This window comes from Hemiscyllium ocellatum, chromosome 15 (assembly GCF_020745735.1).
Source record: "Hemiscyllium ocellatum isolate sHemOce1 chromosome 15, sHemOce1.pat.X.cur, whole genome shotgun sequence".
Taxonomy (NCBI): domain Eukaryota; kingdom Metazoa; phylum Chordata; class Chondrichthyes; order Orectolobiformes; family Hemiscylliidae; genus Hemiscyllium; species Hemiscyllium ocellatum.
The window spans coordinates 2369574-2393976 of record NC_083415.1 but is presented as its reverse complement, the minus strand read 5'-3'; the positions used below and the strand labels follow the sequence as shown (position 1 = coordinate 2393976).

General features: G+C 43.4%; 1 protein-coding gene across 1 annotated transcript in view; it reads right to left on the bottom strand.

Annotated features, from left to right (window-relative positions):
- LOC132822678 (RNA-binding protein 38-like) overlaps nucleotides 1-23093 on the bottom strand; it is a 72183-nt gene extending 49090 nt beyond the window's left edge. Inside the window, exons 1-3 of the mRNA XM_060835929.1 lie at nucleotides 22734-23093; nucleotides 13727-13850; nucleotides 7786-7840 (exon numbers count right to left, since the gene is read on the bottom strand). Coding sequence (XP_060691912.1) covers nucleotides 7786-7840; nucleotides 13727-13850; nucleotides 22734-22934 — 380 coding nt within the window. The 5' untranslated portion in view covers nucleotides 22935-23093. The remainder of the gene's footprint in view (nucleotides 1-7785; nucleotides 7841-13726; nucleotides 13851-22733) is intronic.
- Nucleotides 23094-24403: the final 1310 nt, after the last annotated feature.

Here is a 24403-nt window from a genome sequence, read left to right as displayed (position 1 = left end):
CTCAGATTACAACAGGATCTTGACCAGACGGGCCAATGGGCTGAGGAGTGGCAGATGGAATTTAATTCAGATAAATGCGAGGTGCTGCATTTTGGGAAAGCAAATCTTAGCTGGACTTATACACTTAATGGTAAGGTCCTAGGGAATGTTGCTGAACAAAGAGACCTTGAAGTGCAGGTTCATAGCTCCTTGAAAGTGGAGTCATAGGTAGGCAGGATAGTGAAGAAGGCGTTTGACATGGTTTCCTTTGTCGGTCAGAGGATTGATTACAGGATGTCAGAAAGATGTTGTGAAACTTGAAAGGGTTCAGAAAAGATTTATAAGGATGTCACTAGGGTTGGAGGATTTGAGCTATAGGGAAAGGTTGAAAAGGCTGGGGCTGTATTCCGTGGAGCATCGGAGGCTCACGGATGATCTTATAGAGGTTTATAAAATCACGAGGGGCGTGGATAGGATAAATAGGCAAAGTCTTTTCCCTGGGGTGGGTGAGTCCAGAACTAGATGGCACAGGCTTAAGGTGAGAGGGGAAAGATATAAAAGAGACTGAAAGGGCAACATTTTCATACAGAGGGCAATACATGTATGGAATGAGCTGCCAGAGGAAGTGGTGGAGGCTGGTACAATTCCAACATTTAAAAGGCATCTGGATAGGTATATGAATAGGAAGGGTTTGGAAGGATATGGGCTGGGTGCTGGCAGGTGGGACTAGATTGGGTTGAGATATCTGGCCGGCATGGACGAGTTGGACCAAAGGGTCAGTTTCCATGCTGTACATCTCTATGATCCTAATTACTGATGTGGTACTGAATTCTTCAACTTAGATGTATAACCCTCAGCCCAGGTCCAGATATTCTTCAATCATCCTCCCAGCAGCAGCATTGTATTCACAAGCAGCTCATGTTCCATTTTCCAGAATCAAAGTTCAGTTTGAAAATGATAATACAAAGGGTTCTGGCTTCAGGTAAAATAACCATGGAGCTGTCCGACTGTTAGAAAAACCCAACACGTTAATGAATGACTGTTCCAGAAGGTCATTCTATCTTTTTATGGTCTGGCCTATGTGTGACTCAAGTCCAACAAGTCCATGCCAAACGCATTACAGGCATTTCTATAATGTCACACTTTCCACCGTGTAAATTCTGCCTTGCTCATCAGATTTTTAAAATAATAACCTCCAGGTCCACTCCTTGGCCTGGCCAGGTTGGCTGTTAATAGATCCAGGCTACGGGCTGTGGAGGGGTTCATCTCTGCCAAATGCTTGTCCCTGTTCAGTCCCTGGATAAGAAACATGCAGTGTCCATCAGTATTCTCACTGCCTTTACTGGGAGATGGGCACCATGGGGAGTGGGGTGTTTTATTTCCCCCCAACTCTATTTTGATTTGATCCCTACCCTCCCCATTTTCATGTAAGCATTACTCCCACAAAGCTTTGCTTGTTATTGGTTCCTTGGCCACATAGGTGTTTTTCCTGGTGGTGGAAACAATTAACAAAATTATTTTGCACAGTGTTTTTATTGATTTCAATAAATACAGATTAGCATGTAACCGTGGAAGAGGGACAGACAGTTGGCAGAAATGGGCCCCTCCACGGCCCGTGGCCTGGACCTATTAACAGCCAACCTGGCCAGGCCAAGGAGCATACCTGGAGGTTATTATTTTAAAAATATGATGAGTGAGGCAGGAATTGCAATGTGGAAAGTCTGACATTGTAGAAATGTCACTTACACAGACATGAGTGCTGTGGGGAAGAATAAGCACTATGGCTAAAGAAAGAAAATAAAAGAAAAAAAACTACAGGACTTCTTTTTAATAACTATTTTTTCTTAAAGTTGGCATTCATTACTCTTGCCTGAAAAGTGAATAGAATTGAAGAATCAACCATGTTTGTGTTGGACTGGAGTCACATACAGGCCAGACCATAAAAAGACAGAAGATTTCCTTCTGGAACAGTCATTCATTAACATGTTGGGTTTTTCTAAGAGTCAGACAGCTCCATGGTTACTTTACCTGAAGCCAGAATCCTTTGTGTTATCATGTTCAAACTGAACTTAGATTCTGGAGAATGGAATTTATCACAGATCAGCTATGATCTTATTGAATTAATTAAGTAGGTTATTAGGTTTACTAAAATGATCCCTGTATGAAGGCAGACTGGATTGGTTAGGATTAGATTCACTGGAGTTTCTCAGAAAGAGCAGCATCTCATAGAAACCTATAAAATTCTAACAGGGTGGGACAGGTTAAATGCAGGAAAGATATTTTTAATGATGGGGCAGTCCATATCCAAGGATCACATTTTCAGAAGCTGGGGTAGACCACTTAGGACTGAGATGAGGAGAAATACATTCACCCAGAGAGTGGGGAGCCTGTGGATTCTCTGACACAAAATGTTTTCAAGAAGAAGTTAGATATAGTTAAAGGGATCAAAGGGTATGTGGAGAAAGCGGGAACAGTGTTGAACGCTCAAACATTATCATATTGAATGGTGGAACAGGCTTGAAGGGCTGAACAGCCTCCTCCTGTTCCTATTTGCTATGTTTCTAGGAATGGCAGAACAGGTTCAAAGGGTTAAATGGCCTCCCTCCTGTTCCAAGCTCACATTCTCTGAATGGTAAGTCCAAGCCTCTGAAACACTAGTGCAGTTACAGAAGCACTGCACTACACTACACCCATGTAATCCTTTAATCTGTCCTTCACTACACATCATCATTCAAATCAGATGCAAAGCTAGAAATGAGTAAACATTTCAGTTATCAATTTAGAAGTTCCTGACACTAGAATTCCACATATACAGAATTGCTGAAATGTTGGCAGAGTGCTCCCTCATTCAAAATGTAAACACTGTCCTCTCTAAAAACATACATACACATTACCTAGCGTTCCCGAGACTCAGAAGCCCAAAGGTCCTGCCAGAACAAAGGTTCAATAACTGATACTATGCCAGGATACCATGAAGATGACCTCTGGGGTACATTGACAGATGTTATACAATTCTCAGAAGACTGGCAACATTGGTAAGGCTATCATCTATTCTTCATCCTCCAAAGCCTAAGATTGTGACTCTACTGGTTCATGATCATGGTAGTCTTTGGTCACCCGCACGGTTACACTGAGCACTGTACTTTCTTTAGAAACCATCCAAAACTAAAACTTTGGTATGGTTTGCACTATTTCTATCTGATCATCTAATGGTCAGTGTACAGGTCTAACAACACAAGACAAAGAGTTCAAATCCCACCAAGGGTAAGTTGAACAATTGAGGACAGGCATAAAGCACCAACACTATCCCCCTAACAGTTTCCATCAGGAAGATAGGAGCTAGCTGCTCCTTGCCTAATCTGACCGGTACAAGATCAGAACCTCAGACCAACTCATGAGCTGAACTGATCACTTAGATTACAAGAGTAGCTTTTTTGGAATACATTCTTAAGATTTTTGATTATGCAGGAAAAATATTCTCATATTAGAGTTGATCTTTCTCTGTAACTGTAATACTATATTCTGTTCGATTACTCTGACATACATAAGAAATGATTTGTCTGGATAGCACACAAAGTAATACTTTTCACTGTATCTTGGTAAATGTAACACTAATAATCAAATCAAATACAAGAATAACTCCTTAAACAGGGATCATAAATACAGAGTGCGATTACAAAAACTGGAGAGAGCAGTTAGATGAAAATGCAGCAATGGTTCTCCATAAAACTGCCTTTGGATGTTAATCAGGATCCCAGGTCCAGAGTTCTTTCACAAGGAACATCTGCTGTCCCTATCTGGTCTGGCTTACATGTGACTCCAGACCCACAGCAGCATGGTTGACTCAAGTGCCCTCTGATATAGCCAAGGATGCTACTCAGCTCAAGGGCATTCAGGGATGGGTGAACAAATGCTGGCATTGTCTATAATGCCCAAATCCCATGAAAAAAAAATAAAACAAGTCAGAAAAGGGAGGCCCAGCTGTAAATTCAGTTCCTCCTGGAGTTTTAAAAGACGGACTCAAGAACGATTTTACATTCAAAGTCACTAGATTTCTCGATTGAACCAAAACTGTTTCCAATCAAATAAGTGGAGCTGCAGGTCAAAACAAATCTTAAAATTCAGTCCAATAGTTGTGAACAAAATGTTGACTGCCTAGTTTTTGCGAAAAAAACATCACTGTTTCCAAATGTAATCTGCAATAGCTGTCCTACTTGGAAATTTAAATCATTCAAATCAAGTTAAACGTGCCAGCGCCACTGTGAGCAACGTTTCCCTGGAATTCAAGCACAGACTAGTACGTTGCTGTCGAGAAACTCCAATCAGATTAGCCAGCTGCTCAGTTGAGGAGAATCTCTAGCTCACACACATAGGAGCCAAGGTTTCCCAAGGATGCATTCATGGGACAATTAGGTGACTGGCTGAAATCTAATGGGGCAGAACAAGCCAAGCTTGAGGGGGCAAGAATGACACAGAGAAACCCCAGTGGCTGACCCTGTAAGGAAAAGAGCTGTTGAGTGCAGGGAGAAGGAATACAATCCTGACACAATCGAGGGCCATTTTACTATTACCCTTGTTTCAGTTGGGAGCAACCCCCATCTGAGTCTGAAGATCAAGGGTTCAAGTTGGACCTTTGTTTTTTAAAAATAATAAACGTGTTCAGAGATGTTATTACACAGTCTTGGAGCAGGTGGACCTGGAACCCAGCCCAAGGGTAGGGATTTGACCACTGTACCACAGGAGGGCCCAGGCTTCATGTTTTACCAATTCTCTTCCTCCAGCACTGCACTATAAGAGTCCCTGGTGTTCAAGGTTGAACCCAGGTAGTCAAATCCAACCACGGTGTGCCACATTGGTAGACTAATTGGATGCTGCTTTCAATCAAAGTGTTAAAGGTTCCAGGACACAACTAGAACAGCTGGCGCGTTCTCTGGGTCCAAATTGGCATTTATTTCCCACATTGAAAACCAATCAACTAATCAGATTGCTGACAGCAAACAGCAAATTGGCTGCTTCATATTACAAGAGATATGGTGAGGAAAGAAGGCTTCAAAGTACATTGGGACATTCCAAGGATGTGAAAGAGGTCACGTCAAAGTAGTCCTTTCTTCCACCATGAATATTAAGCTGGTTACTGATGCAAAGGATGTCCAACCTCAGACAGGAATTTCCAGGAATCGAATAGTCAGCTGAGACAAGCCATATAGATTGGACAGTTCTTCGAAATGGTCTCATTACTTTGTCCATGGCAACTCACTCCAAAGCCGTGAGATCCACACTGACCACAAGGGGAGTAGTTTTTAATGGGGGTGGTTGGGGGAGGGTGGAGGAAGGAAATGGAGAAATTGTGGGTGACAAGGCTATAGAGTTTCAGCAGCTGGCCCTCCTCACACTTTGAGCCTCCAATTTCCCCCAATTGGCGCAAGTGGATCCTCTCAAAACCCCAGTAGACAGGCTATCCTAGTTTACCTGTCAGAAAAGCAGCAGTCACTATTCCCACCTGCCAGGTTAGCCGCGTAATGAGGCCATTGGCAGAGCAAGGCACTCCCCTGATCACCTAAAGGCAGTGGGTCAGCATGGTCACCATGAACCAACATGCCCCATTACTTGCTTCGTGTCTGCATCCGAGAAAAGGGAGATCTGGCTCCAGTCAGCGGCTACCATGTCACCATCGTACTGGAGCCCAAACTTCATCAACATCTCAGTCAGAGTCAGGGGTTATCATCAGGGGCAGGAACATTGGCTGCTCTCCCCCCCTCTCATCATGGCATTGCCTCTGACCTGAACATCCCAGGGAATGACGGCCTCACACCTTGGGGGGTTCCTGCTCAGTATGGCTCAACACTCCATAGCCCAATGTACTAAATGTCAGAAGTTGTGCCAAGTAAAAGCTGGGAGCAACTGTGAAGGGAGTCTCCACCTCTGAGAAACAGCACAATATGAAAATGAAAGGAAGATTGATTTAACAAACACACAACAGAATTCAGTCCACACATTCCTTCTGCCTGAATACTTAATGCAATGTGAAAGGTTCAGTTTAGAGTGAATTCATCCGAAACACACTCAAAAACAAAGGATTATCCAGCTGCTTTGGGAATAGGAAGGTTGTGTACTCAGTGCTAATAAAACTGAGTAACAATTTCCCATCAAAATTAAGGACAGAGAGAAAACAAGAGAGAGAGGAAAATAAACATTCAGTCCTATCTGTGAGCAATATTACTGAGGTAAGGGACATGTCAGGATTGATAGAAAGACAAACTCCTCTGGTGTGAGATTCCTAAATGAAAGAGGCCACAACTTTATAATTGGGGCAATTATTCAGAAGTGCCATCTGAAAAGCGTTTGTAGAATCTAGAACTCTCTCCTGCAGAAAGCTGTGACATAAAGTTAATTGACAACATCATACGGAGATTGAATGAATTTTGTTAGGCAAGTGGATGGAGGGTTTTTGTCACTACCTCTTAATCAGGAGACTTGGGTTCAGGTCCTGTGTGTAATTACATTTCTGAACAGGTGGATTAGAAAATACCGGAGCCAAATGCATTCCAAAACGGGGAATTAAGGCTAGCAGAAAGAGTTAAGATACTGAGCTGCCATCTCTGAATTAAATGGAGTGCAGGCTCAGTGGCAATTTCTGTTCCTGTATCCCGATGGTTTACATTGGTCCTCCTGATTCAGCACGTTAACTGCGACGTAGTGTGTAGTACTCTCATCTCCGAGTCAATCCCCCCTCCAGAGACTTTGATGTCGTACAAAGAGAACTTGGAACCCGAGGCAAGCTTACAATGATGTCATGGAGCTGCATCCCACTGGACATAAATAGCATAGTGTGGACACTGTCAGTTAGATTGCTGGAAGAAATACAGAGTTGACAGAAAATTCTCTTGACAGTGTAGCAGTAAGATTGCAGGGTGGCCAATCTTAGATGAGCATATAGAAGGATAGTTAGTGTTATTGAACAAGGCTGTAATTATACCTTCTCTTTGTCTTTAAATTGAATCTTTGATTAATGCATAAAAACCACACAAAAGAATTCACAGAATCCCTACAGTATAGAGACAGGCCATTCGGCCCAACAGATCCACACCGACTCTCCAAAGAGTACCCCACCCAAACCCATTCCCGATAACTCTACATTTAACCCTGACTAACGCACCTGGACAATTTAGCGTGGCCAATTCACCTAAGCTGCACATCTTTTAGATTGTGGGAGGAAACTGGAACACCCCACAGTCACGGGGAGAGCATGCAAACTCCACGCGATCGCTCGAGGCTGGGATCAAACCCAGGTCTCTGGCACTGTGAGGAAGCAGTGCTAACCACTGAGCCACCGTGCCACCCATAAGCATTAGATTCAGCACATGATCTAACTGCCAGAGTGCTGCATTGCTGGAGGTGCCATTTTTTAGATGAGATGTCACGTTGAGGCCCTGTTATGTGTTTTCTTCTTGGGCATTGCGGTAAAGGGCAGCATTTATTGCTCCCTCTAGGTGGTGGTGTATCATGCAGGCATATAGAGGATCCCACAGTGCTATTTGAATGTCAGTTATTTCCTGTACCCTGGCCCATATTTACCCCTCAAGTTAACATCACCAAAATAGATTCCTGCATCGTGATCAGATTACAGTTAGTGCAATCTTACTGTGCAAATTGGCTGCTGCATTTCTTACATTTCAGCAGAAATTACAGAATGCCTCTTTGGCTGTAGTGTGCTTTGGGGCAACTTGAAATGGTGAGAGATGCTACAGAAATGCACAACCTTCTGGGTACAGAGCCACTTGTATAATAAAGGTTTCTCTCTCTTACCCGAGGGGACGCTGGATCAGAGCCGGGTGTATCTGTTGGACGCCCAAAGCAAATCCTGAAAACAAAACAGATTAGATTAAATAAAATGACTTCAGGAGAGACAAGTACACTGGGGGCTTTTGTGGTACAGCAGTGGTGTTTCTACCTCTTAACCGGAAGGCGTGGGTTCAGATCCTGTGTGTAATTACATTTCGAAACAGGTGGATTAGAAAATCCCGGAGCCAAATGCATTCCAAAACGGGGAATTAAGGCTCGCAGAAAGAGTTAAGATACCGAGCTGCCATCTCTGAATTAAATGGAGTGCAGGCTCAGTGGCAATTTCTGTTCCTGTATCCCGATGGTTTATGTTGGTCCTCCTGATTCAGCACGTTAACTGCGATGTAGTGTGTAGCATATCTCACCTCCAAATCAGAAGGTTGAGAGTTCAATGCCCATTCCAGATACTTCAGTGTTATGTAAAGAGATTTTGGAACCTGGGGCAAGCTTACGATGCTGTCATGGAGCTGCACCCCACTGGGCGGCACGGTGGCTCAGTGGTTAGCACTGCTGCCTCACAGCACCAGGAACTCTGGTTCGATTCCTGCCTCGGGTGACTGTGTGGAGTTTGCACATTCTCCCTGTGTCTGCATGGGTTTCCTCTGGGTGGTCCGGTTTCCTTCCACAGTCCAAAAGGTGTGCAGGTTAGGGGGATTGGCCATGCTAAATTATCCATAGTGTCCAGGGATATGTCATTAGGGTGCATTAGTCATGGATAAATATTGGGTAGGGAAGTGGGTGTGGACGGGTTACTCTTCAGAGGGTTGGTGTGGACTTGTTGGGCCGTGGGGCCTGTTTCCATACTGTATGGATTCTATAAAATGAAGGTAGAATCCCAAGTTAGAGCCAGGAGAGGACAGGAGAAGTTCATTGTCGGATAGGATCAAGGAAAACCCTAAGACTTTCTGTAGGTATATCAAGAATGACTAGAGTAAGATTAGGGTCAATTACAGATAGTAGTGGGAGGTTGTGTGTGGAGTCAAAGGAGAGAGGGGAAACACTAAATGAATACCCTTTGTCAGTATTCACACTAGAGAAAGACACTTCGGTCCAGGAGAATACTGAGATACAGGCGACTGGTCTAGATGGGATTGAGTTGTATAAGGAGGAGGTGTTAGCAATTCTGGAAAGTGTAAAAATAGACAAGCCCTCTGGGCCAGATGGGATTTATCCAAAGACTCTCTGGGAAGCCAGGGAGGAGACTGCCAAACCATTGATTTTGATCTTTATCATCATTGTCTACAGGAATAGTGCCAGAGGATTGGAGGATTGCAAACGTTGTTCCCTTGTTCAAGAAGGGGAGTAGTGACAACCTTTGAAATTATAGACCTATGAGCCTTACTTCGGTTGTGGGTAAAGTGTTGGAAAGGGTTATAAGAGAGGGATATATACTCATCCACAAAGGAATAAGTTGATTAGGGATAGTCAACATGGTTTTGTGAAGGTAGGTCATGCTTCACAAACCTTATTGGGTTCTTTGAGAAGGTGACCAAACAGGTGGATGAGAGTAAAGTGGTTGATGTGGTGTATATGATTTCAGTAAAGCATTTGTTAAGGTTCCCCCACGATTGGCTATTGCATAAAATATGGAGATATGGGATTGAGGGTGATTTAGCAGTTTGGATCAGAAATTGGCTAGCTGAAAGAAGACAGAGGGTGGTAGTTGATGAGAAATGTTCATCCTAGAGTTCAATTACTAGTGGGGTATCACAAGGATCTGTTTTGGGGCCACAGCTGTTTGTCATTTTTATAAATGATGTGGACGAGGGCATAGAAGGATAGGTTAATAAATTTGGAGTTTTGGACAGTGCGGAAGGATGTTGCAGGTTACAGAGGGACATAGATAAGCTGCAGAGGTGGGCTGAGAGGTGGCAAATGGAGTTTAATGTGGAAAAGTGTGAGGTGACTCACTTTGGAAGGAGTAACAGGATTACAGAGTACTGGGCTAATGATAAGATGCTTGGTAATGTGGATGAGCAGAGAGATCTCAGTGTCCATGTGCATAGATCCCTGAAAGTTGCCACCCAGGTTGATAGGGTTATTAAGGAGGCATATAATGTGCTAGCTTTTATTGGTACAGGGATTGAGTTTTGGAGCCATGAGATCAGGTTATCTCTGTACAAAACTCTGGCGTGTTGTGTACAGCTCTGGTCACTGCATTATAGGAAGGATGTGGAAGCTTTGGAAAGTGTTCAGAGGAGATTTAGATTAGATTAGATTAGATTACTTACAGTGTGGAAACAGGCCCTTCGGCCCAACAAGTCCACACCGATCCGCCACCCACCCAGACCCATTCCCTTACATCCACCCCTTCACCTAACGCTACAGGCAATTTAGCATGGCCAATTCACCTAACCTGCACATCTTTGGATTGTGGGAGGAAACCGGAGCACCCAGAGGATACCCGAGCAGACATGGGGAGAATGTGCAAACTCCACACAGTCAGTCACCTGAAGTGGGAACTGAACCTAGGTCTCTGGTGCTGTGAGGCAGCAGTGCTGACCACTATGCCACCCACATAGGATGTTGCCTAGTATGGAGAGAAGGTTGAGACATAGAAGATAATCAGAGGGTTAGATAGGGTGGACAGTGAGATCCTTTATTCTTGGATGGTGATGGCTAGCACGAGGGGACATAGAGGGGGGTTAGATATTGGACAGATGTCAGAGGTAGTTTCTTTACTCAGAGAGTAGTAGGGGTGTGGAATGCACTTCCTGCAACAGTAGTAGACTCACCAACTTTAAGGGCATTTGAACGGTCATTAGATAGGTATGTGGACGAGAAAGGAATAGTGTAGGTTAGATGGGCTTCAGATTGGTTCCACAGGTTGGCGCAACGTCAAGGATCGAAGGGCCTGTTCTGTGCTGTAATGTTCTATGTTCTATTATTAATTAGACAGTGAGAGATGTTTAATCCAAACACGACTGGAATCTCAGGTGAAGATCTTCCTATTCTGCCTTCAACGTAATTTTGTTTTAATTCACCCATGGGATGTGGGTATGACAGGCTGGACCAGTATTTATTGCTCCATCCCTAGTTGCCCTCAAGAATGTGTTGGTGAGCTGCTTTCTTGAACTGCTGCATTCCATGTGCTGTAGGTAGACCACTGTGCCTTTAGGGTGGGAATTCCAGGATTTTGACCCAGCAACACTGATGGAAGAGTGATGTATTTCCAAGTCAGGACAGTGAGTGGATTGGAAGCAGTGGCATTCCCAAGCACCCTAGACCCAACCATCTTCAGCTGTTACATCAATGACCTTCCCCCCAGAAATGGGGAATGTGTGCAACCAAAGTGTTCAGCATGACTCACAACTCCTCAGATACTGAAGTAGGCCATGCCAATGTGTGGTATGACGTGGACAACATTGAGATCCTTGTCCTTCTGGAAGGCAGATTTCACAGGTTAAAAAATAGCAGCTCAAGTGATGAGTTGTTGTTGTACATCTTCTCTTGATGCTGACATTGGGTGCCAATCAAACAGGCTGCTTTGTCCTGGATGGTGTCGAGCTCCTGTAGTGTTGTTGGAATTGCATTCATCTGAGCAAGTGGAGAGTATTTCATCACGCTCCTGTCTTGTCAATGGTAGACAGACTTTAGGGAGTCAGGAGGTGATGAAATCTTCCCCACTTTCCCAGATGAATGCTGCTCCTGCAACACTCAAGGAGCTCGATACCATTCAGGACAAAGCAGTCTGTTTAATTGGCACCTCATACATCAACGTCATGATCCAAGGAAAACATATAACAGCAACGCATCACTTCAACTGCAGAATTTCTAGCCTCTGACACGATCTTGTAGCCACAGTATTTATGTGACGAGTCCATTCAGTTTCGGGTCAATGGTAACCCCAGGATGTTGATGGGGGGTATTTAGAGATGGTAACACATGCAGTGTCCAAAGATGATGATTAGATTCTCTCATGTGGTGATGGTCATTGCCTGGCAATTGTGTAGCACCAATGTTACTTGATACACATAACCCAAGCCAGAATATCGTACAGATCTTGTTATATTCGAATACGGACTGCTTCAGTATCTGAGTCGTCGAGAATGGTGCTGAACATTGTACACTCATTGGTGAACATTCCCACTTCTGACCGTATGATGGTCATTGATGAAGCAGTTGAAGATGCTTGGGCCTAGGACAAGATCCTGAGGAACTCCTGCAGAGATGTCCTGCATGTTACGGAATAACTGAAATCTCTGCTCCCTTAATAGTGTGCTTTTTGAAATGGAAAAGGTGTATGTCTCTTAACCAGAGGGTGTGGATTGTTAAATAACCAGCAGCAAGCTCTTCGTGAGGTTAAAAGAAAAGATTATTATTAATAGAAAATAAGTTATTGTTCTCCCAGTCGCGTGGAAGCACATACACAAATTTTAGAGGAAACTGCATATAAAGAGAACAGTGCACGTTTTCAAGCTATTAAGTAAATAAATAGTTAGTAAAAGAATTCAGACACCAAAATAGGTTAATCATGAGACCTTGCAATATTCACTTGAAAACATGGGACTTTCTGCAGGTTGCAAAGTCTGTTACCTATTCTCTTAATAGCTGGAGGTCAGTTTGCTGTATTAGCGAACTTGAAGAGGTACAGATTAGAAATTTTACTGACTGCAGGTGTTGCTGTCCTGTCCAGAGACAGCACTCAACAGAAGCTTTTAAAAAAGGACAAAATGTTTTCCTTATCATGTGGTTTCTCACAATTCCCTTTGCCAAGTATAATGTTGGGGTGGTCACAGCCTGGGTCATTGTTTGCAGACAATGGTGTGAGAGACAATCACCATCTTTGCTTCAGAATGATCAAGAAATACTTTTTGGGTCCTTTCTGGAGATGGGCAGTGTTCAAATGGTGTTCATTTTCAAATAGAACGGTTCATTTCTGGGGATTCTGTTTTGGAGTACCATTTATGTTTAAAAAGGTATGATTAGGACATGCTTTGACCGGCTATGATATGGAGCTGAAATGACGGACCTCCAACAATCACAATCATCTTGCTTTGTGCCAGGTACAACTCCAACCAGAGGAGAGTTTGCCCCCGATTTCCATTGATTCCAATTTTACTAGAGCGCCTTAATGCCACAGGCTGTCAAATGTAGCCTTGGTGTTGAGGGCTGTCATTCTCATCTCACCTCCAGAGTTCAGCTCTTTTGTCCAGATTTGAACCAAGACGGTATTGAAGTTAGAAGCTGAATATTTCTGGCAAAACCCAAACTGAGCATCAGTGAGCAGGCTATCGGTCTGTAAGTGGCATTTGGTAGCACTGTTGATGATATCATCTTTTTGATGGATATCCCAACTGTAAGGTCCTTCCATGCACCGTCTCCAGATCAACTACCATAACAGTTCTGAGCTAAGCTGCAAATAGCCTTTTGGCAGAGAACTGCGCCCACAGGAGACGGTAACAAAACTGTCCCAGGGACGCTGCTCACTTGACACTTTATCCTGACAAGAACTGAGAAGCAGAGGTGAGAGATAGGAAGCTTAAAGATGTGCAAGCCAGTTTCTTTTTGGTGGGTGGTGCCTGGAACATGCTGCCAGGGGAGGGTGTCAAAGCAAATAAGAGGTATTTACATACACAAGTGAACAGGCAGAAAACAGAAGGATGCAGATTATGTGCAGGCAGATAGGATTAGTTTAGAATGGCATAATGGCGGTACAGACATGGTGGGCCAAAGCAGTTGTACAGTTCTATGTTCTAAAGGAAGGAAATCTGCCATCCTTATCCAGTCTAGCCTACATGTGACTCCAGGCCCACACCAGACTTAATCTCCAATAGAAAGGCCTAGCCTGCTACTCAGTTCAATGGCAACTAGCAATGGGTTGGAAATGCTGGCAGTGCCCACATGCCATTCAAGAATGAAGAAATACAGGACACCAGGCTCTGCAAAGAGGTTGGTTACATACCAGTTTGTATGGCTCTTGGTTTTGCCCCCAGGTAGGCTAGGTTGACATTGGCTTTTCTACCATCGATGATGGGGTTGGGATCTTTACATGCTCGATCCGCTGCAACCCTGTCTGCCATGGTGACCTGCAGCAAGAAGGAAAATGGACCAAACTGTCAGTCATTAAAGTGAACCAGCACACGCAGCTCGCACATTGATGCAAAGATAAAAGGTATCAACAAAGTGAACAAGACAGACCAGCAAAGGCCTGGACTGAGCTGCTAACCTGAGCCATGGGAGATATATCACAATCTACCTTACAGATCTCAGGCTCACTAGCCTACGACAGCTCAGTGTACAGAACCTTACACAGAGAGAAAGGACAACATTCAGCCTCCATGCATTTAGGGAGCATGTAGGCCAAGTCACGTTATCATGAGACTATTAATCCAAAAACTCAGCTGATCTTCTGAGGACCTGGATTGGAATCTCACCATGATTGATTTTTAAATCAGGAACTAAAAGTCTAAATGAGGAGCATGAACCATTGCCAATTGTTGGAAAAACCCATCTGGTTCACTAACATCCTTCAGGGAAAGAAATCTGGCACCCTCATCCAGTCTGGCCTTCATGTGACTCCAGACCCAAAGCAATGTGGTTGATGCTTAACTGCTCTCTGAAATGGCCTAGTTCAAGAGCAGCTAGGGACAGGCAATCAATGCTGGCCAACCAGTGACACCCAGGACCCAGGAGTGAATAAAACGTCCTGGCACACAGGTTAGGACAGTCTGAAGACAAAGTAACTTAAATCATCATATTTAGAGAAGGAATCTTCTAGACTCTTGAGGATGTCCCAATGCAAGTCACAGTCAAAGTGTCATCGATCAAATGGATGGATAATCTGTCAAAGTGATGGGGTTAGGGTTGACTGAAGGATAAATGTTGGACAAGGAACCAGAGAGAACTTCCCTACTCTGCTCTTGGTAGGATTTTGAGATCTCTTACACCAGCAAGAGACCAAGCCTGGCCTCTGGTCAGACAGCACCTCGCTCTCAAAACTGCAGGGCAATATTCATGAACAGTAAACAATCAGCCTCTGGAGTGGAGCATAAGCCTATAGCTTACAACTCAAAGTGAAATCACAAGCACTGAGCCAAACACTCCCAAGTTATATAAATTTTCAAGGAGTGTTTGATAAGGGCTTGTATAGCAGACTTACAGCAAAGATAACAACAAGTGAAATTCAAGGGAATGTGACTATCTGATAAGAGAGGTGGATGAAGCAAAGAGATGGAAGGGTGGAGATAGTTTTTAAAAACTTGCAATTAATTCTAAGGCATTTTTTGCAACCTCAAAATTTCCTAAGGTATTTGACAATCAAATAAGTTTAAGTAGAACTACTACAGTGAAAAAAATCACAGCAGCCTGTGTGCACAGCAGAGTCCCAAATCACAACAACTCAGCAATATTATTATGAGTAGATGATTTCTTTCAATGGTGCTGGTTATGTTGTGGTTCAGTGGTCATGTCCCTCCCTCGGACCAGATACTGTGGTTCAAGTTCCCACCTGCTCCAGAGATGTGTAATAACATCTCTAAACAAGTTGATTAGAAAAATAGGTTAAATAGTAAAATGGAACTCAAACAAGCCTAGATTTTATTACACTTAAATGGTAGCATGTTTCCTGAAAGATTAATGCTAGAAGTATCAAACTTAAACAACGAACGGCCCCATCTCTGATCTTGTGTACAAGTCAGAAGTTCCACAATTTATCTATTTTATCGAAGCAATTTTGTACAACGTTTCCACAGCAAAGGAAATTAAGAGCAGGTTGTAAATAGTTCCTTAACTGGGCTAGCAATTCTGGAGGGAGGCTTATCACATCAATTAGAAGTAGAAATTATTCACAAGGGTTACAGAATCAGGGTCATGTTGAAAGTAATTTACTTGCATTTCAGATTGCAGCATCCAAAAACATGCCCAAATGTCATGAGTATGGTATACAGGATGGAGCTTTGGTTAGGATGTTCTTTTTTGTTAATTTATCAATATATAGAACAGAGAGACCTCAAGATTCAAATACATAAGTCCTAGAAGTTTGTGCCACATATAGATGGGTTGTTAAGAAGGCGCTTGCCTTCAGTGCTCAGACCTTTCAATGTAATAGTTGGGTCGTCATGTTGAGGTTGTACAGGATGTTGGTGAGGCCTCTTCTGGAATACTGTGTTCAGTCCTATTCAGCCTCCTATAGGAAGGATATTATTAAGCTGAGGTGGTTCAAAAGAGATTTACCAGGATGTTGCAAGGAATGAAGCATTTAAGTTTTAAGAAAAGGCTGGACAGGCCGGGACTTCTTTCACTGTAATTTAGGAGGTTGAGGGGTGAACTTTATAGAGGTTTATAAAATCATGAGGAATATAGATAGGGTGAATAGCAGCTGCCTTTTCCCTAGGATGCAGGATTTCAAGACTATGGGCATATTGTTAAAGGTGAGAGGAGAAAGATTAAAAAAAGACATGACAGGCAATTTCTTTTTTAGAAACATAGAGAGAGTGGTTTGTGTGTGTAATGACCTTCCAGAGGAAGTGATGGAAACAGGTTCAGTTACAATGTTCAAATGATGTTTGGATAAGCTCATGAATAAGAAATGTTTGGAGGTATATTGACCAAGTGTAGACAGGTGGGACCAGTTTAGTTTGGGATTATGGTCAGCATGGACTGGTTGGACCGAAGGATCTTTTTCCAGGCAGTATGATTATTTATTTGCTGACAGATGTAGGCATTTCAGTTTTAATTACATGAGCGAAAGGCAGTTTGAAGATTTGTTCTAGCTTGCAGCTAGAGGTAGACTTCTAACGTGGTGTTCACAGACCTTTCGGCAGAAGTTGCAAACACTGTGAAAAGGCAGCTCAATATTGATTGGGTCCATCAATTCCTTTGTAAGATAAAGTAAATCCAGAGGGTGGGGAGTAAGATGTAGATCTGAATTAAAAGTGTAATTCTTTATAAGCTACTGTGTTAACAGTTCTTACTTTGTTTAACATTTTTTGATACATAGTGAATTTTAAGTTTCAAAATGGGATATCTTGAGGCATAATTCCATCTGCTAATTTCCAGGTACCCAGATTTCTTCTTCAAATGTTAACCAGATTGTAGTGGCGGTGGGATAAATATTCCCAAGAATCAAAAGAAATCTCCCTACTTTTCTTCAACAAAAAGTTCTGTAGGATCGGTTATCTCCAGTAGAGAAAACAGGAGCGCTGGTGCAACATCTCACCTCTGACAATGAAGCACTTTCTCAGCACTGCAGTGCAATGCCAGTCTGGATGACAAGCTCAAAATCTCCAGAGTGCCTCTAGAAGGTATAACCCTGTACTCAAACAAGAGAGCAAGATCTGGTGTAGACCCATGGCTGTTTGTCAGCCCCACAAGAGGCTGCTGAGGAAGCAATTTTAAAGATACAGCAAAATGATAGCAAATTGGAGTGGTGAATCAACTATGAAAGACCAAAGGAAGGCAGCATTGGCTGGGATAATGGACAGGTTGGACCAAATATCTGCATTGTACTCCTAGATTAGATTACTTACAGTGTGGAAACAGGCCCTTCGGCCCAACATGTCCACACCGACCCGCCCAAGCGCAACCCACCCATACCCCTACATTTACCCCTTTCCTAACACTACGGGCAATTTAGCATGGCCAATTCACCTGACCCACACATCTTTGGACTGTGGGAGGAAACCGGAGCACCCGGAGGAAACCCACGCAGACACGGGGAGAACGTGCAAACTCCACACAGTCTGTCGCCTGAGTCGGGAATTGAACCCGGGTCTCAGGCGCTGTGAGGCAGCGGTGCTAACCACTGTGCCACCGTGCCGCCCACAAATTGACAGCATAAGGTATCCCTCCATATGGGTATGGCACCATTAATAAGCCAATCTCACACAAGGTCCAACCAAGTGAAAGAAAGCAGTAGATGTAGATCAGGGTCTAATATCTGTGATCAAAATCATTCAGTTTGCATCCTGCAGTGCACTATAATCACAATGTTTTACACACACGGTACATATACAGCTCAACATTTTAATTTAAAAAAAAGAAAAACACAGGGAGAAATGCACAAAAGAAGAATGGATAGAAACCAGTTGGAGATAATAGATCATTTCCACTGAAAACACATATTGTAACAAGGGTACAACCTTGAGATAATCAGATGGAGGAAAGTGACAAGTATTTAATACAGAGGGTCTTTACAATGTGAATATTGTCTCCTCAAACCATTGCAGAAAAGAGTCCATACGTTATTGTAGTAGAGAATGAGGAAGTTGGTTGAAAGAGAGGAATATTATCTGATACATGAAGAGAGAGATTAAAGGAGTTAGGTCATATGAAGGAAACCACCACAAGCTGAATAGCTTGTCTTTGTTCTGCAATATTCTATGATTTCACAAACACATATCATGCCGTCTTTCCCCACAGAATGTCCCTCAGAGCACAGTCAGCTGGAAAGGAGACGGTCACCCTGTCAAGTCTGACTGTTTTCCACACCTTGATCAGAGGAGCAATTTTTTTAAAAACTTAGTCACTCATGCAATGTAGGTGTCACTGATTGAGCAATAAATGCAGACATCGCTCATTGCCCTTGATGTGATGGTGGTGGTAAGCTGCCTTCTTAAACTGCTGCAGTCCTTGTGCCGTTACTGAGGAGAATTCCAGAATGTTGACGCAATGATATTGAATGAATGGTGATATGTTTCCAAATCAGGATGGTGAGTGGCTGAGAGAGTAGAACTTGCAGGTGGTAGTGTTCCCATGTGTCTGCTGACCCTTGTCCTTCTGGATGGAAATGGTTGTAGATTTGGAAAGTTCTTTCTAAGGAGCATCGATTATTTTCTGCACTGCATCTTCTAGATAGTACACACTGCTGTGACAGCGCATTGATGGTGGAAGGACTGGATGTTTGTGGATGTGGTTCCAATCAAGCGGGCTGCTTTGTCCTCGATGGTGTCAAGTTTCTGGAGTGTTGTTGGAGCTGGACCCATCCAGGCAAGTGGGGAGTATTGCATCACTGTCCTGACTGATGCCTTGTAGATGCTGGACCGACTTTGGAGAGTCGGGGGTGGGGGGGGGGGTAGTTACTCACTGCAGTATCCCTAGCCTCTGACCTGCTCTTTTAGCCACTGTGTTTATGTGGTGAGTCCACTTGAGTTTCTGGTCAATGGTGATCCTCAGGATATTGAAAATAAGGGATAGTGATGGTAATGAACATCAAGGGGTGTTCTTTGTGTCTCTTACTGATGATGGTTATTGCCTGGCATTTGCGTGATATGAATGTTACTTGCCACTTGTCAGTCCAAGCACGGATATTGTCCAGATCTTGTTGATTTGAACAGTGACTGCTTGAGTGTCGGAAGAGTCGCGCGTGGTGCTTAACATTGTGCAATCAGCGAACATCCCACTCCTGACCTTATGATGGAGGGAAGGTCATTGATAAAGCAGCTGAAGTTGGTTGGGCCTGGGTCATACAGTGCCCAGTATTGTTCCTCATGCTTTCAGTAACCTGTGAGAGCCATTGGGAACAGACACTGAACAATTAAAACTTTATTGTTATTGGCAGTGTTCTTCGGTGCTCTTGAAATGGAACTTCTCGGCTTTATTTTCAAAATCTATCAGGTTGATTGGACATTGTTTCAGTTTTTTTTTTATTAAGTGGTGTCACTTCCGTCAATGGAGACTCAGGCAACTCAACACAACTGAAAATGACCACATTGCACACTCCAAGTGCTGCTGTTATATTGAAAAGTCATGCTTACTTCAGTCAAATAGTAGCCCCAAACAGCCTAGCAACTGAGCTGAGTAGAGTGCTGCTTGGGATATAACAAGCCCTTTCTGTTCAGACCTGATAAAAAGCCTAAACTGCAGAACAGCTAACACCCAAAATGCAGCCTGCCTGGGTTACACCACAACCTGATCGCTGTAACAAAAAAAAAGTGTGCAGCATAAAGTGACCCAACCATCTGATGAAGAGGCAGCACCTCGAAAGCTAGAGCCTCCAAATAAACCTGTTGGACTATAACCTGGTGTTGTGGGATTTTTAACTTTGTCCCCTCCAAGCTGGGCAGACTCCAATTTCTGAAGTGTAGTATTGTTTTAAATGTAGGGGGGGACAAAACCAACGAGATTTATAGATAGGAAGTTCCCTCCAGTGAACAATGAGAAGTTTTAAAACATTGTTACATTCTTCTTTAACTTCTCCCATGGCTGTTGTAAAATCCAAGAATTGTGTTTCAGCATGTATGACTTTCAGATACACTCTGAAGTAAATGACCTCCCAAAAAACAAAAGCTGCTATTTCTGGAAGCTTTTTGTGCACAAATTGATTGTCGTGTTCTCAACATTGCAGCAATGAAAATGCTTCAAAAGTACTTCGCTGGCTATAAAAGGAAATATCTAGGGCAGTCAGAGGTTGAGACAGGTGCTAAATGAATGCAAACTATTTCCAAGACAGTTCCCGACACAGGGAGCCTGCATCATGGGGACTGAAGTATCTAACATCTGCAGAAGGAGCTGGTACCTGGGAAGACACGGTGTGAGAAGATGGCAAGACAGACTTCCATACATTAGTTCAGTCAATGGATTGCAATTAACTTGCAGTGCTGAAAAAAAACTAACTCTGGCCTTGTGCCCAACTTGGGCCTACAGATAATTAACTACTGAAGCTCCCCTAATTGAGTATTTTTATTGAATTTTTTTTTAAAAATGGTACTTTGGATATCAAGTATTGCTGATAAAAACAATACTTTATATCTGCATGACATTTTTGTGACTTTACATTTGAACAACAGAAACCAAAAAACATAAGAGCTGTCAGAATGGAGCTATTACTCTGGGCAATTTAAGGAAGCGATAGAAATATAGATATACTTAACTACAAACACCAAGTAAATCACTTCTGGTGACTCCAGTTCTCATGTACTAACTCCTAGCCTACCAGACTATCTCTCCACATTAATCCAGTGCTATACTCAGCCAGCTCCTCCCAGTCCCTTCTCTGGAAACATGACTTAAAAAGGAGATCGCTGGAGTATTTTGTCAATCCCCATCTGCAATTATTTATTCTATTTGAAGCTACTAATGGATATGTTTGCTCAGTATGATTGGAGGCAGAGGTGCTATGGTTAGCTGATTAAATCTCACTTTGACTCAACCGAAACAACACATCTGAAATAAAGTGCTTGGCAAAGCTTTAAGCAGTGTGACACATTCTCCTCTCTAAATGATATTCTCACACCCTCCAGCTCCCCAATAAAGCATATTACTGCAGGGTGGAAAGAAATACTGAAAGCAGGGGTACATTTGCCTGGACAGTTACCACAGCAGAGATCCAGAGGAGAAGCCTGGTGAACTTGAAAAGTTAACTCTCTCTCCACAGTCCAGCTGAGTTTCTGTAGCATTCTCTGTTTTTACTTTGGATCTCCAGCATCTGCAGTGTTTGCTTTTACAAGAACAGGCTAATCCACAGTAAGGGCATCACCAATTGTGCTCCCCAGACAAAATTTGCAACAGACACTTTTCAGAAGGAAAACTGTTGAATAACCATTTGGAGCAAGAGTTGTTGGTCTCTTCTATTCCTACTGCACCCCCTCCAAATCTGATTGAACCCATGGGTGTTGAGGTCAATATGAATACCCCTGTTGCTGGGCAGGGCACAGTGTATTCGGCTGAAGGCAGATCAGATATTTCCTGTTCTCTGGTACTCTTAACCCCCAAGTCAAGAAAGTAAACTCAACTGTTGTCCTCCAAGTGCTTCCAAGACCCAATAGTTCCCAAGTCACCAAACATGGAGAGCAGTTCCATTTAATGTGAGTGAGGTTGGATCTGTCTGGGTGCTTGTCTAGGAGAAGTATATCAAAGGATGAAAACAGGTGGGCTATTGTACAAGCACTGCCTCCAATCTTCAGATGGCCTCTTGTGGGAGCAATGGGTCGACTAATAACTAATTCCTTAAGCTTCCATAATAATTACATCGAGAATTTGTATTGCATTTCTAATCATGAATATTTTTTAAAAATGAAACTCCCACTGATATAAACAATACCCTTTTTACCCACATGACTTTTTTGTGATTTTGTTTGAACATCAGAAGTCAGAAAACAAAGGAGGCGGAGGTACCAAAAAGGAGCTGTTACTCTGGTCAATTTAAGGAAGGTTCAAGGTAGGGACACTAAAACCAGCATCCTGACCTCTCTCCTCTACCACAGATACAGGCAGCCTCGTATTAATGAAGTTTTATTTTCAGCACTGTACCCCCGCCCTTAATATTGTGACTAGTCCCCAACCCCCATAATCTCAGATCTGCTGTTTCTCTTCACCACATGGCAAGAACACAATAAGGTGAAACACAGGAGGGTCACTGTCAAAGGAAAATACTACAAGGAACAACATTATAGATAGAATTTGAGGGGGGGGGGGGGTGGAATAAGCAAATTTTAAACCAGGAGACGGGACTTATGTTGCAATTTGGAAGTCAGCCTAATGGTGTACTCTCCCTCTCTCTGGTTCAGACTTTAAGTGTACAAAGCACCTGCTGTATTCCCCCCGGACCCGTTGAGGCACAAGTGATTTCTCAGCTCTTTCCTAACCTCAGTCCTGTTTCCTGACCAGCTAACAGGTTTTTAAATATATATAAAATGATCACTAGCCGCAATAGTTTTTCAAAACAAATATCACATCGGGTAAGAATCAACCGCGCTACTTCTGCATTTTTTTGGAGGGGGGAAAAAATGGTAGAGGCATTTTTTTTATTTCCAGTCCCAAGTTGTCAACTGGACTAAGTCTCGAACCTAGGCTTGTTTTTCACTGTTGCTGTCTAACCAACAGTCCTTTCCTCCCCCCAACCACGAACCCCGTCCCCATTTGCAAACCGACTGCTCGAGTTTTAATTCCCTAACGGCAGGGAAGAAGGAAACGCTCAATGACCCAGGTAGGCGTCAGCTAAATGCAACCTCAACCCCCCCGCCAGTACTCACAAAGCCGTAGCCCCTGGATTTCCCGGTCTGCCGGTCAGTAATGACCACCGCCTCCTCGATGTCCCCAAACACCTCGAAATATTTCCGTAAGGACGAGTCGTTAGTGTGATAGGGCAAACCGCCCACAAAGATCTTGGTGAAGGTAGTGTCCTTCTGGAGACTGTGCATGGTGTCAAAGTCAGTGCAGGCTTGAGAAAGCATTGAGCAGAGAGGCAGGAGTCCGGGGTTGGGAACACTTTCAGTCCCCACTACTCAGCACACACAACCCAGCCTGCAGCCACGGCGCTTATAGCCTGAGCTAAGCTCCACCTTGCTACTCACAGACTGTAGGAAATGTAGTTCCTTATTTGTAGAGAGACAGAGAGAGAGAGAGAGAGAAACTAGGGGCCGTGCGTTGCAGCAAGCTTAGTTTGTGCTGTTCAAGCACAGGGTTCCGGAAACCTCTTTGCTGCGAGGTTAACTTAACTCTTTACAGGCATACAGCATGGAAAGATACCCTTCGGCTCAACTCGCCCATGCCGACCAGATATCATAAATCAATCTAGTCCTATTTGTCAGAAATTTCCCTCCAAACCCTCCTTATTCATGTACCCATCCAGATGCCTTTTCAATGCTGTAACTGTACCAGCCTCCAGGCCTAGATAAGGGAGGTAGTTGACAGCTTTTCCCCACCTTAGGGGAGTTTAAAACTAGAGGGCAAAGGTTTACTGTGAGAGGAAAGAGATACAAAAGGGTCCAGAGGAGCACTTTTGTTCACACAGAGAGTAGTGAGTGTCTGCATCAGAGATAGTAGTGGAGGCGAGTACAATTTTTTTTGTTATTCAAGAAACATTTAGACAGGGACATGGGTATGATAGATGTGGAGGGACATGGACAAAATGCAGGAAAATGGGACTCATTTAATTGTGAAAACTGGACGGCATGGGCAAGTTGGAGCGAAGGGCCTGTTCCGTGCTGTAGACCTCTACGACTCCATCACTTCCTCTGGCAGCTCATTCCATACACGCACCACCCTCTGTGTGAAAAAGTTGACCTTTAGGTCCTTTTTAAATCTTTCCCCTCTCACCTTAAACCTGTACCCTCTGGTTTCGGACTCCTCCACACTGGAAAAATGACCTTGTCTACTTACCCTATCCAGGCCCTTCATGATTTTATAAACCTCTATAAGGTCACCCCTCAGGTCCAGGGAAAACAGCCCCAGCCTATCCAGCCTCTCCCTTTAGCACAAACCCTCCAGTCCTGGCAACATCCTTGTAAACCTTTTCTGAACTCTTTCAAGTTTCACAACATCCTTCTGTTAGGAGGGAGACCAGAATTGCACACAATATTCAAAAAATGGCCTAATCAATATCCTGTACAGCTGCAACATGACCTCCCAACTCCTGTCCTCAATACTCTGACCAATAAAGGAAAGCATACCTTCTTCACTATCCTATATACCTGCGATTCCATTTTCAATGAACTATGAACCTGCACTCCAAGGTCTCTTTGTTCAGCAACACTCCCCATGACCTTAACATTAAGTGAATAAGCCCTGCTCTGATTTGCCTTTCCAAAATGCAGCACATCACATTTATTGAAATTAATCTCTCCTTCACCCATTTGCCCATGTGATTAAGATCCCGTTACACTTTGAGGTAATTTTCTTTGCTGTCCACTACACCTCCAAT